The sequence below is a fragment of the Pterocles gutturalis genome, unplaced genomic scaffold, assembly GCF_000699245.1.
Source record: "Pterocles gutturalis isolate BGI_N339 unplaced genomic scaffold, ASM69924v1 scaffold27411, whole genome shotgun sequence".
Lineage (NCBI taxonomy): Eukaryota > Metazoa > Chordata > Aves > Pterocliformes > Pteroclidae > Pterocles > Pterocles gutturalis.
The window spans coordinates 1-14,189 of NW_010106258.1; the positions used below are offsets into that span (position 1 = coordinate 1).

General features: G+C 41.3%; 1 protein-coding gene across 1 annotated transcript; it reads right to left on the minus strand.

The window, feature by feature from the left end:
• Nucleotides 1-315: 315 nt before the first annotated feature.
• On the minus strand, nucleotides 316-13,989 carry ATP8B1 (ATPase, aminophospholipid transporter, class I, type 8B, member 1; the record flags this gene model as incomplete). The annotated part of the gene is made up of 19 exons (XM_010087735.1): nucleotides 13,803-13,989; nucleotides 10,923-11,020; nucleotides 9,562-9,675; nucleotides 8,939-9,037; nucleotides 8,773-8,834; nucleotides 8,248-8,320; nucleotides 8,082-8,152; nucleotides 6,925-7,007; nucleotides 5,924-6,082; nucleotides 5,674-5,762; nucleotides 4,806-4,996; nucleotides 4,380-4,588; nucleotides 3,468-3,511; nucleotides 3,165-3,321; nucleotides 2,323-2,511; nucleotides 1,705-1,817; nucleotides 1,070-1,234; nucleotides 625-736; nucleotides 316-391 (listed from the first exon to the last, which is right to left on the minus strand). Coding segments are annotated over exons 1-19 (2,285 nt in total), but the record flags the coding sequence as incomplete, so codon positions are not given.
• Nucleotides 13,990-14,189: the final 200 nt, after the last annotated feature.

Genomic DNA, 14,189 nt, shown 5'->3' on the forward strand with positions numbered 1-14,189 from the left:
TGGTGGTCCTGACACCAAGACAGCTTGGCTGAACTACAGGACAAATTTAATGTCAACGGTCATTGGCCTACAACATATAACCTCCTGCAAAAAGGATATCACCACCTTTACTTACAATAAGGAGGCTGTCTTGTAAAATTACAACTCCATAAAAAAAGCAAAGAAACACACAACATACAGCTGAGCAACTGCCAAGAAATACTGTTCAGTCATTGAAGAGTCGCTGTGGGATAAACCAATGCTACTGCTGGGTTAATTTTAAAAATCGAACATATTTAATTCCCACAAAAGAATTCCTTTGTGCTTGTCACTTGCCTGATATCTTCACCGTAGCAGATTTTTGTTTCATCTGTTAAGAGTTCACAAGAAAATCCAATGTTTTCAGCCGTTTCTACAATAAAAAATAGGAAAGTATTTACTTAAAGTTCTGTCATGGGTAACTGCTGGGAGCAGCCAGAAGTACCTGAAGTCACTATGAGAGGTTCCATTTCATTACCACAGTGTGGATGAACAGGAAAAAAAATAATAGATAACATATGCTTGATTTCTAGTCTGCATTTGTCCCAGTTGATGTTGTAGCTCTTATCCTGTTGTTACGAGCTCCTCGGCTGTAAGTAAACCCACCTTTCTTGTCACCAGTAAGCACCCAGATTTTAATGTCTGCTTTTGAAAGTCTGGAAATAGTTTCTGGAACTCCATCCTGTAGTTTGTCTTCAATAGCTGTTGCACCAAGCAGCTGGAAGATATTTGAAACACAGGTATTTAGTAGTATAAACACGTACAGAAAACGGATTCATTTTCAGTGGAGAATTAAGCTATAATGGATCTGTCTTCAGGCCAAGGTACAGCTCAAACCAAGAATTGAGTAAAAACAAACTCTTACATACAGAAGTGACTGCACTGAAATATATTCCCCTTCATTCTGTTAAACTCTAAAATTTGGCATGGCTCTAAAGCCAAGAAAATACTGAAAAGATCTAAATAAAAATGTCCTAATGAACAAGGAACACTTTCAAGATCTGTTTCTTCTTATATAAGGAGTAGACTAAAAAGTTAAAGCTTGACTTACAATCAAGTTTTTTTCTATTTCCTCATATACTTTGTCCAAAGCTTCATCACGATTAGTTTTAGCAACACTAGCCTCCACAAACTTTTTATTCCATGCTTCAAATTCATCATGACTGATGTCTCTATAGCACAGGCAGAGAGTCCTCAGAGTTTCATTTGCAAAAATCTGAAAAATAATTTTAAAAAAACACATCCACAAAACAAAACTCTTCATTTGCAATCCAAACGTAAGAGTTAAGATCATGTGCATTTGGTGAGGCTGAGAAAACAAATCTGGCTATGCCGTTAGGTCAGGGTATTTCAATCCAGGTAACTGCGGCTGACAAGGCAGCCTGAACTGAAAGACTTGAAGAGGTGACAAATAGTATAATGATCTGGAATACTGATAACAATGCAAAAAAAAGCATGGAGACAAAACTGAAGTTCACTTCTCATGAAAAGACAATGAATGCATTTTTAAGAACATGTGTGAAAACCTCCATTGCTTTATTTCTCAGGTTTGGGATGACTTGTAGAACCAATTATAGGTCTGGATTTGGTTTAAAAGCTCAGGAAAGGGAAATTAATAAAATTAGATTATAGGCAGAAATAAACAATTTCTAATTTAAAAACAGCATATAAAATAAAAAAACATACATCTAGTGCTTCTTGTGTAGCTTCTCTCTTTAGATTCTTTGGGTGCAACCGTTCATAAATTACCGTATCAGCCCCTTTACAATATAGCCTGATACTTCCATCTGATTCTCTCACTGTGGAGGAAAATATGAAAGGATGGACAAAATGTTAGAGTACATGTAAAGAAAGGAATAGTTTCAGATTAGATTTTTCAGTCTACTGCTGTCAAGTACCAAAACGACAAGATCACGTTTCTTCTTCATAACGTCTAATATGGTTCAGTTAAGTAACTTGGTTGACAAGCACATTTCTTCTTCTCTTCCATGTCAGGAGAGGATATTTAAACTCCCAAGCATTATGTTTTTGATAAAAGTTCATATAGTGTTAACATCTCACTTGCCCGTAGGAGCTGGGCAGACACATATGCTAGAGATACGATACACCATAAAACCACAATTATAGCCTTAAAGACAATAGATCTCTGATTCCTCCCTTTTGCTGTGCAGAGCTGTGCGGATTCAGTCATGGGACTGTGTATTCCACCATCATGCTTCCTGACTTCAGCTCCCCTTGCACGTAACTTTTCACCTATGATACACACGGGACCCTTTCTGCAAAGGCTGGTTGTAATCATCTTACCAATGACAGACATGCGCTTTCTATCACTGTTGAAATCCAAGATTGCGAGGACATCGTAAGTTCTTTCAGTCCCCATTTCACTTATAGTGATGGTGTTTTGTGTCCGGGAAAGAAAGACATAGCCAAAGTTTCTGGCTGCCGTCACCAGGGCCCCTTCGTCTGGGGATGCTGCTTGGTAATTGAGCTGACCTGCATCATCAGAACAGGGAAAAGAGCGTTAGGGGCACTCAGACACCACAGATTAAAAAATGACATGTACTTTCCAAATGGTATAAGTCACTGAACCCTCCTCCCTCCAGCTAGAAAAGCAAAAACTAACTTTGCTGTCTCAAAACAGACATAATCACAGAATCAAAGAATCATGAAGGTTGGAAAAGAACTCAAGGATGATCAAGTCCAACCATCAACCCAACACCACCGAACCCACTAACCCATGTCCCTAAGCACCACATTACACGTTTCTTGACCTCCTCCAGGGATGGTGACTTTTTAATAGGCAAAGAGCAAGGAGCTGGAATCCATCAAATTGGCCATACCTGTGACCTCTTAACATATCCTAATTTCTCAGTACGTTCACTTAAGCATTTTTAAAGGAAGCTCCACAAGACAAATCCTTGGCCACAGACACCAAAAACACCAGTAGGCAGAGCAAGAAGAGACAGGAGACAGCCTGTTTCACAGAGATCTCTCAGAGATGACACCAAAGCAATATTGCTCTTCACTCTTTTAATGGAGTCTTCCAACCCTCTTGTTCACATTCATGAATTCTTCAATAGCCATTCACCTCTACATTTCGTTGCTGTCACATTTTCACAAGAAAAAACACAAACAAACATACTCACCATCAGAAGTGTCAACCATGACTGTGTGACAAATGGCAAGCAGAAAAAAGAACTTATGAATTTCTGGCTCCTTTCCCGATTTTATTTGCTCTATCAGATAGCGGTCATAGAACGAGAACTTTCCATCTGCGTACGTGTTCCAGCTGAAATCCACTTGCTGCTTAGGAAACAGAAGAAGAGAGAGTTTGAGTTCTCTTGTGTGCAACTGCTTTGTGCCTACCAGCATCTCTTCATACTTTGGCCAGGGTACATTCCCTGTTCTACAGGCTGGAGGGACTTCAGCGCCAGATTGTACCGACCTACCTCTGGGTGGCTCTGAAGCTGCCCTGCTCCATCCCGACAGTCTCCTGCAACACAAGTGCCATCAGTGAGAAGGCACAGGACAGAATAACAAAGATTTTACAACAACTCATTTACAAAAAAAATTAAAAAATATGTAGAATATCTACTGCACTAGAATAGCTCAGATTTAAAAAAAACAAAAAAAAACAAAAAAAAACAAACAAATTCATTCACAGCTGCAGTACATTTGTAAGCACTAGTGACACCAAAGCAAATCTAAGAAAAAAAACCACGTGGTGGAATTGTCATAGAACATCCACATTGGCTTAACACAGCTCTCACTGTCCGGAATGTCTCCTCTTCAGAGGCAGGATGTGTAAAAAGCACATGACGTTATCACGCTGCATTCTTCATTATCGGAACCAACCAAACAATAGTTTTGAAGCACATATGCTGCATATTGTAAATACTGAAATCCAGACAAGCCTGGAAATGGAAGAAACTATCACTAAAAGGAAAAACTGCTGTTCTTATTGAGTTTTCTTATTTGTTTCTAGATTAATTTTGTCCCTGAAGTGTTTCAACCAAAAGTAAACCATCCTGTAAATTACTCATTTCTGACTTTTCTGCTGGGAACTTTCCACTCAAGTCCTTCAGTTTCCACTTTTTAAAAGGGAAAACAGTGGGAAAACCCCAAGAACTGGATTTTACTGGAGCTTTACTCAATGCCAGGGCTCAATTGTGGAAGTTCAGTTGAAACTAAAAAGACTCTCATGCACCTTATTTCAAACAAGCATTAAAATTCCCCCTCATTTTTACAGACTGGTCCGTGGGGACTCGCAGGGTCTTCCCTCTCTGCTCCCACCACAAACCGGGGCTCCTGTGCTAGCCAGGATTTTCACTACAGGGCGCAGCAGCACGGCACTGACTCACCGTATCTTTGGCCATTTATGCAACATTTTTTAAATGTCATGATGTTCTGTGTAAGCGTTCCCGTCTTATCGGAGAAGATGTAGTGGATCTGCCCCAGCTGCTCGTTCAGCGTGGTGGTTCTGGCCTTTGCAGCCGTGTCCTTCTCCGGGTAATACATTTGCAGGTCCCAGTTTATAAAATAGCTTTGGCCCAAACGAATCACTTCAACGCTAAATGAAACAAAATGAACGTCCTCACTCCCAGCTGCATCTCATATTTCAAAATAGCAATGTTATCAGAGCCAGGGGACTATTTTCCAGGGCTCAAATCACTCATATAGCCCAAGAGCTTAAGACAGAACAATGACATTTCCCATTATGTCATTCCCAATGACATAATTCAACCCCATCCCAAGTTCAGCAATTACAGGCCAAGGTCTTTACCTACCTCACGTAGAGGGAAATGGGAACCATGGTGTTCAGAACAATGATATATCCCCAAAAGTTAAGGAAGCCACGATATGGAGGGCTGAAGTCTTCTGCATCATAGAGGTACCAAGAGGAGTTGCCAATCTGCTGCTCCCAGTACGTGTGTCCAATGGCAAGGCCAGCCGACAGCAGGATGAGGACAACAAAAATCTACAGTGTGCACAGAGAAGCCCGTCAGACTTCGGAAACATTTGTTTGACATAAATCCCAAATCTTCATCTTCAAACTCTAATATCACATGTGTTCGTAAGTAAGAAGGGGAGCAAACCTTTCCCACAAAATGATCTCTTCAGATAATCTGGGTTCTAATTTTAGCCTATTCCCCAAGCAAGGTTTTAATTTTTTTATATTTATACATAAATATAGGCAATGAACAGGGTACGGCAAACACACCAGGAGCAGAGGCAGAACCACAGTTGTGCCGAGATACTGGCCAGCTCCTCTCCCCCAAATTTCCCTGTCCCCAGGAATCACGCTCAGCAGCAGAGTGCAGGCTGCAGGACAGTGGGAATTAATTCCTCGCACACATACCCCAGGGGTGCTGACCAGGACAAAAACCAGGGGTGCTGAACCTTTCAGGCTGAACAGACCCCTGGGGGAGGTCCTGGCTGCCCTACACCTGCAGTTTAGGGCTGCAGATTCCACTGACAGCAAGGCATCTTTTTAGATTCCCTCCTACTTCATCCCACTTCATCAGGTCCAAACAAAGTGGAAAGATGCTTATTACAACAGAAGAAAAAAAAAAAAAACAAGTTTCCTAAATTTGCATCCACTCTATTCACTTAAAAATTAACTCAAACACCTGAATTGGAATCAAAAAGGCTTACAGTATAAACCATGTAATTCATAAGGGAGTCGATTTTTGTCCTTTTAAATCTCGTCTTTCCACTATTTTTCATTATTTTTGTATCAGCACCTAAAAATAAAGAAAAAAAAAAGATACGATACACATACAAGTGCTAGTATTACTGTTTTACAAAACTGGGACATAAAATACAGTCAGTGCTTGTACATGTCATTTTACTCTAGAGGGCATCCTTTCAGTTGGTAAATATCACACGTGTTCAACTCACATACCTGCAAATATGACCACTCCATGGCAGAACTCTGTATTCCTGATTTTACATCCACGTAACAAAATCTTATCAGCATCCAGTGGATAACTCATGTTTCTCCAGGATAATGTTCCTGCAAACTTATCCAGTCGGTTATTAGGTTCTTCACATTCAATCAGACCTAAAAAATTTGGAGGAGAATACATTTAATCTATGACAGTTAAATAAAAATGCATTGTTAAAAAAAAAATACACCATACAAGTAATTTATGGAGAAAATGAGTGTTCTGAATAAACAATTTATTTGAAATTTAGGGTGTACAAATACTCAGCAATTTTCACATCAACAACATCCTTGTGCAAACTGTGGATTTTAGCTTAGCTATGTACTGTGTGAAAAAGCATCTCCCTTCTGTTTATTTTGAATTTATCACCTGCTCATTTCACCTCATGTTCCCCACTTCTCATACTGGAGGAAATCAGGAACAGTCCCTACTTGCTTGCTTCTCCATATTACTCTGCTTGAAGTTGTTTTGTGGTTTGTTTTTTTTTGTTTGTTTGTTTTTTGGTTTTTTTTAAGCACTTGCAATTTTAGGATTGCTAAAAGAGTGAGCTTGAGATAAAACTGTGTCAGATCTCAGACAGAGAAGGGATTCCTGCCCCTCAGGCTTCCACAACATGCACAGAAAGCAGCTAGATCACTATGATAAATACGAAAAGGACAATAGAAGATAGTTTCTAGATCCAATCCCAAGAGCAAATGTACTTTTTTTCAAAAGAAAAGGCAGGTGAACACTCCTAAAGGGCCCCGTCGTCTCTGCTTGGTGTGCTGTAGCTCGTTCTTGGCAAAGGTCTCCTCTTCAGACAATGTTTTGCTCAGCAGCACAGTTTCCTTTGTGCAGCTTGCTTACTCCTGTGACTCCAGAATCCATTGGAAGAACTTCCGTCCCCACCCATGATTTATTTACTTGCACTGTCAACTGTTTGAGCAACATCTGAATAGTCGTAGGAATGAGTACGAACCATTAAAGTCTGCCATCGCGCTTTCTTCTTGAAGATATCTGTGAGTCACCTCCAGTGCCATCTTGAATTTTAAGTTAGTCTCACTAAGAAGAAAGGATAAAAAGGTCATTTTATTCAAAACATGGATATAGGAAAGACGGTTGAACAAAATTAAGCAAATCAATACGCCGTAGGTCCCAGCCGCCTACTTTGAAGCCATGGCGAAGCCGTGCATTTGCATGGACGTGAAGCGTTTATTTCAAAGCAGTATTTAATAACCGATACTGTCGAAAGCTCCCACAGAGAACGAGCCTTTCCCAACACAAACAGATCCTTGTTTTGCATGATGTTACAACTTATCATTTGTAAGATTCAGAAAAACTAACATTTCACCTCCTGAGGTGATATCTCCATCATTACAGACTTTTCTGAAGGAATTCAGCACTAGCTTTTCTGACAGTATGAACTAAACCAACATTTACAAAGCAGCGTGGCAGAGACAGTAAGATTTAGGCTGAGCAGTTTCTAGGAAAAACTTCCACAGAAAAATATGTATCTTAGTTTTCCCATTGATAGGGAAGAAGACAAGTTGAAAATCATAGAAAAGTCCAGATTGGAAGACACCTCTGGTAACAGCAGCCCAACCTCCTGCTGGAAGGAGGACCTTAGATGAGGCCATCCAGAGCCCTGTCAAGACCAGCCTTGACTGATTTCAGGGAGAGAAATTCCATCGCTCCTCTGGGAAGCCTATTCCAGTGGCAAAAAATCATCCACCATCAGAACAATTACTCTTGGATGCAGACAAAATTTCCTCTGGAACAACTTGCATCCATTGCTTCTTGTCCTGTCAATGTGCATCCTTGTGAAGAGAGTGTCTTCTCCGTAACCATCTTTGAGATCCTGGAAGACTGATTAAATCATCCTTCTCTTCTCCAGGCGGAATAAATCCAAGTCCTTCACTCTTTCTTCGTATGTCATGTTCTCCAACTCTTCAGACGCCTTTGTGGCACTCCAGTGAACCCTCACCAACGTTTAATCAACCTTGAATGGTGGAAATAAAAAACTGGACACACTTTCCAAGTGTGGCTTAACAAGGGACAAGTCTGAAATACACACTTCTTGCTCTTTTACCACTAAGCCAAAAATAAATCCAATAAATCCTTAAATAAAAGCCTTACCCATCTAGTTCTGCTGTCTCTACATAGCAGAGACTGGTTGGTTCAGAGCTGGATAGCAGCAAAATGTCAGCCTAGAAAAACAACTAAATAAGCATCAAATAAATCCAAGTCAAGGTTTGTACAGAACTCTGTAGAAAAAGAAAACAAATACATCTAAAGCACTTACAGGAACGAAAGTATTTTTCTTCAGACGAATGACATCACCAACTTTAATATCTTTCCATTTTGTGTTTTTGAACCTAATATCAAGATAGTTTAATAATTATTACTATTTCATCTAGAACACTATGCACTCTATATATCTTGAAATATTGATCTTTCCTTAGTACAAAACCATTACATCTTGGTAAGTTGTGCTTTTTTTCTTTTTGGAAACTGCAATTTAGTTGGGGGTTTATAACTTGGAAGTCAACCTACCTCTTCTCTTCCCTCTTCACCTAGATAGGTATTTCTGTCCTTCTCTCCAAATAACGTGCTCTTAGCACAGATTTAGTGCCAACAAATTAAGTTTAAATTACTCCTTTGGGCAATTCTCTTCCATTTTCAATTAGGTTTTTTCACACAGACATGTGGAATGGTAGAGAACAAAAAGCAGAACTTTCCCTGTCATCTGTGATTTAAGATCTGTGATGAAACGTACTAACAAGGCGCTGAATGTTACCTACAAAGTTCAGAAGGGAACAGTACAAACCTTCCATCCCTGATGACTTCGCATGTCCTGTTATTAACCTCGTTGTCCATCCTGTGACGAGCCTGAAAACCAAGAGCAGAGAATGTACTCCCTACTGTTTATCGCAATTAAAGGAATGAGCTACACTGTTTTCTCTCGCTTTTTGTGTTAACAAAATGTTTCTTACAATGTCATCCACTAGGTCTTTGACTGCAGTTATTCCCAGCACCAAGAGTAAGGGCACCAGTGTCGTATACCATGCCAGGGTGGTTATCTGGGGAATTGACTACAAAAGACAAATAAAAATCAGTTCAATACAGGATTATCAGCCAAGCTCCATTCAGAGACACTTAACAGTGATCTGACTATAACATAAGAAAGAGAACCAACCCATCAGAAAGAGAATTTTAAGTCACGTTGTGAAGATGATCCAAACTCTTGGGGAGAGTTTGACCATGCTGCCCCACCTCAGCACCGGTGGCTTTTTAACTATCGCAGTTGCTCATATTTTCTGTTGGCGCTTCCAATTCATGGGTGGAACTTCAGGCCATCATGTTTTACAGAGTCATAGCCAAAAGAAACGTCTTCTCCCCTGGAAATTAATGAACTCTGCAACTAGCTCATCCTGGCTAAGACAAAGCTAGGGTAGGTCCTTCTGGATTTCTGTTAATATGTGCTTAGATTCTGTGGTCATTCAGATACAGTTCCTACAAAGTACCCTGCAATTTCCTGATAGGATAGCACCCAATTGTGTCCTAGATTAGCACCTCAAATGCACTTCACAATTAGTACTCTCTCTGTCTTTCTTACCTGCAAAATGAGAAGAACAAGGAAATAGAAGTTGGCGGCTCTTTTAAACTGTTCAAGCAGATTCAGCGGTAAAAAAGTTATAGGATTGTACTTGTACGTCTTTATTGCATTTCCCTGTTGAAGAAAACCAAATGTCAGTCACAGCAGCATATTCTTCTTACATTACAAATATACAACACATATTTTTAAGTGTTTTACTAGTGAAATCTTTCCTATGATCTTTGCTACCGTTGTACCTTTCCTCAACAGTTCAACGCGGGTCACTGTCTTAATGAGACGGGGCAAGAACGATCTCTTTCACCAACATTAACATACCCCAGAAGCTGTAGTAGCTACACTGAGGACTACGGGGTACGGCACTGCCACAGGGGTGAAAGGTTGCAGCCTCTCCCAGGTCAATGGCACAGCGCAGCGGCACTGCCAGGGCAGGGAACATCAGTGCTCTGCTCCTCCTTGGCAATCTCCTCCCTAGTACCTTTTGACACTATTTGCTAAGTACATGACAGCACTCCTAGGGATATAATTGGTCTCAGGCGTCACAGGACTGTTAATTAGCCTCATTCAGGAGGGAGGGTGTCAGATCCCGCTCATGAGTGCCAGTCTCTACCTAACCCCAGCATGAAGGACTTGCCTCGGAATAGCTCCGGTTGTGGCAGTTTTACTTTTAAACGTTCATACTCATGCACGAGATAACCCAAATTGCCTCCAGGCTGTGAGGCAGAGATCTCAGGAGGGACCACACGAGCCAATGCAGCACAGATGAAGCCAGACAGTCCACACGTAACTTTGCAGTCCCAGCCTCTGTCCCTCGCAACCAGCACCATGTACAAAAACCATGGCTTTATTACTTTGAAAAGTTAAAAAATTAGGAACAGGGAAAAAAAAATTCAACCTTTTGTCTTGATAAATGAGATTAAAATGTCTCCTTGATCGTAATTAGGTGGACTTAGAATGACACTTTTTAAATGACTAGACATTCCCAAATGTCTATTTTTAAGACTGTCCCAGTCTAGCTTAATCAGGATATTGCTTAATACTGCACTGAGACTTCTTCCACAAAAGATGACACCTATCTGGGTGCTTGCAAGAGCCCTTGTTGAGCAGATAAAACTCAGAATTTGCACAGAGGACACCTGGCTTCTAATTCTCTATCTTACCTTACAGAAGTCTTCTGATACCTTGACTTTCCATTCACAAACCCAAAACCAGTTATACCACCCCACCTTTGCTGGGAACCCTGAGCACGTGTTAACTGTGGCTTTTACACTAATCAGCAGTAGTTGGAAAGATCTTTCTGAGACTGAGAAAGTATTCACCTTGACAAGTCCTATTAGCACACAATTGAAATCAAGACAACTTACCGCATATTTGCTTTTTTTAAAGCACAGAAATACTGTTCTCTTAAACTGGGGCTGTTCGTAGAAGTGTGGATCATTTGCTTTAACTTGCCAGCTACAGTCTGGGGAGACAAGGCAAGATGGGTCAACGCTTGATTGTTGTAAACACGAGGGAACAAATCTGCCAGTTTTCAGGTTTTCTCTCAAATGCCATCTTTTAAACATACTTTCAGTTGAAACAAGACTGGTACCTGCTTTTTTAGTACATAGTCTAAAAAAAGGTTTTCAAGAAGTTTCCAGGCTATTTGTCTTTACTAACAATTAAAACATCATCTGAGGCAGGAAGAAGTGGTGATTAATAATTTCAAAGTTCTATGAGAAACTGAAAACCTATCAGAGCAACATTTATTCATGCCAAATTCCATTCTTTCCCCTCTTTTGGTTTGCTTTTGTCATGCTTGTGAAGTGCTAAGCACCCAAAAATGGTTTCTCAGTCTTTCTAGAAATGAAAAATTATTTCATAGAACCATACGGGGCAATGGTTTTAATTTACAACCATAAAAAAAGTAAAAATTTGAAGTGCTCAGTTTATTTCTTCAGACATCTGTTTTGTTTGACTGCTCAAAAACTCAGGAATATGAACTGCATTTTGCAGTAAAATTTAACAAAACTAAGCAAGCAATGCCTGCAACAGTCTGGTGAAGTTTTGTGCTGTAAGCTGATAAAACTGCTTACAGAGCAGCTGATCAATCTCACCTCCATTTGTCACCTTCAGTATTTGGCATTTAAAACCTGACGTGGCATACAGCCTCCCTACAGAAAAGGATTCTAGAGGACTTGGTAACAAACCATTCACCTCCACCTAGATCGTTAATCTAAGTCCCATGAAGTCCACCTTCAAATGGGGTCCACCTTCTCTAGAGTGACAAGTGATGGGACAAGAGGAAATGGCCTTAAGTTGTGCCAAGGGAGGTTTAGGCTGGATATTAGGAAAAATTTCTTCACTGAAAGAGTGATGAGGCATTGGAACAGGCTGCCCAGGGCAGTGGTGGAGTCACCATCCCTGGAGGGGGTCAAGAAACGTGGAGATGTGGGGCTTAGGGACATGGGTTAGTGGGTTGGGTGGGGTTGGGTTGACAGTTGGACTTGATGATCCTTGAGGTCTTCTCCAACCTTCATGATTCTATGATCTAGGATGCACGTAGCTTTTGGCCAACCGCTATTTGCCACCAGAGTGACTCCAGCTGTCAAGTTATTTTCCACATCCCCTCTCTTTCACAGGCTACCTCCTTCCCTCCAAGATCCTTCAGATGGCTCTCCTGCCCTCAAGCCTGCATCCCAGATAGCCCTATTCACCCTGCCGCCCACACCCACCCGTTCAGGCTCTGCCACATCAAGGAAACTCCACTGGACTCATTCAGCAGGTTTTTAAGCCGGCTGGCAGGAGTGCTTTGCTTGTCTGGGGAGGATGAGGCACTCAAGAGTATTTTGAAATCCAGCTTTTCTGACTCATCAGCCCCTTTTCTCCAGCCCACAGGAACTGTCCCTAATGGGCGCTCTTTGTGGTTTCAGGGGATGCTGGTGACCCAAGCGCATCCCAGAGCATGGATGGGGTGGAACTCCCTGGGGCGGAAGCGTGGGGTGGGGACTGGCACCCCCCGCCAGGGACCCAGGCAAGGCAGTCGTGTCTCAAAAGCCCAAATCCAGGCAACAAAGCCTTTTTGTTTTTCATCAGACACATACAACAAGTTCTCCTTTGAGGGAGCCGCAGTCTTTACTGGGACTATCCAACTTCCATTTCCAGGAGGTTGGCTGCAAGCTACAAAGATCGTAAAAAATTCACAAAAAAAAATGACTGGAGGACCAGGTTCTGGTTTAAAAGCAGACATGCATTACTGAAGTACATGAATTGAGAAAGTTATGAATGACAGGATTGAAGAAATTTGTAAACACGTCTACAGGAACATTTCTTCACCATTGCTGTGTTGATAAAACCTTAGCACCGCGGATGGAAAACTGGCAATTTAAGTTTTACAGAAAACCTGCAGGAAAGAAGTTTCCCAAAATTAAACTGTTTCAAAGGTGGTATTAATAACTAATATTTGGGAAGCTGCATCAGTAATTCGTCATATTTAAAGAAGCATAAAGGGAAAAAACATCTTTGTTGAGGGGGAAGGAAGAACAGGAAGAAAACTACACACATTAAACAGGCAGTGGGTAAATGAAATGCACTCACGTTGCAACACTGAAAAGAAAAAAATTATTTAGGGGAGTTACAGACTTTCCTTGGACAGAGATTAAGAACAGGTATGTCTAAAAAAATGCTGCATTTATGTTCCTACGCTGGCAGCAGCACAGGCTGCACTTGACGGGTTTCTCCGAACTCCTGCTCGCTTTACCTTTATGTGATTCTGAAGCTACTGCAAATAAAGAAAATAACGAGACTACAAAATGAGCATTGAAGCCGAAACATCATCTGCACAAGACTTAGAAAGCAGAAATCCATGCAAGCCAACTGGCTGAACACAGCAAATGGGCTTACGCTGGTTCAAGGTTCCAGGTGATGGGGAAGACAAGTATGTGAAGTTGTGCTGGAGCAGTTCTCAGACCATAGGCTGCGTACATCTAGAGCTCACCTTAATTAAGACAAGGTCAGCATGCAGATCATTAGCTTTACGCAACAAGCAGCGGCACAGAACTCTGGCTGTAGATTGGAATGAAGCTGATTTGTGTTCTGACATTGGTTAAACGGAATTGCTATCAGTCACTCCTCCACAGATTTGGATCAGCCATTCCAAATCCTCCCTAACGAATAAGGACAAAACCCAAATTGATCTGTGCGTGACTCAGCCTCTGTATTCAGGATCATTTGCTCCCCAAATCAAGTTTCTGCCATAACATTACCTTTTTTCAACGTCTCTCGGCCCTCCTCAGCATCTCTGTTGATTTGGTTTTGTCCCTGTTTGACCACAGGCTGCTGGCTGTCCAACTCATCCTCCGTTTCATCGTCACTGTACGGCATCACCTCATCATTCGGCTGGGAATCCTCATCAAAGGTGGTCTCCGAATCCCTTTCTGAGATCATGCTGCTAGCGCCCTGCAAATATTTTATAAAAGTCAGGGAAAGGAGTTAACGTAGCAAGTGCTGGAAACCACGTCTCCGTAACTTCACTCTGTTGATGCTGGTCACCAAAACCATGTCTGAAAGCAGTTTCCCTGGAACAGCACGGAGCACAGGCTCGGTTTTCAAGCACCAACTAGAGCCACGCAGCAGTTATTTTCACAGCAACC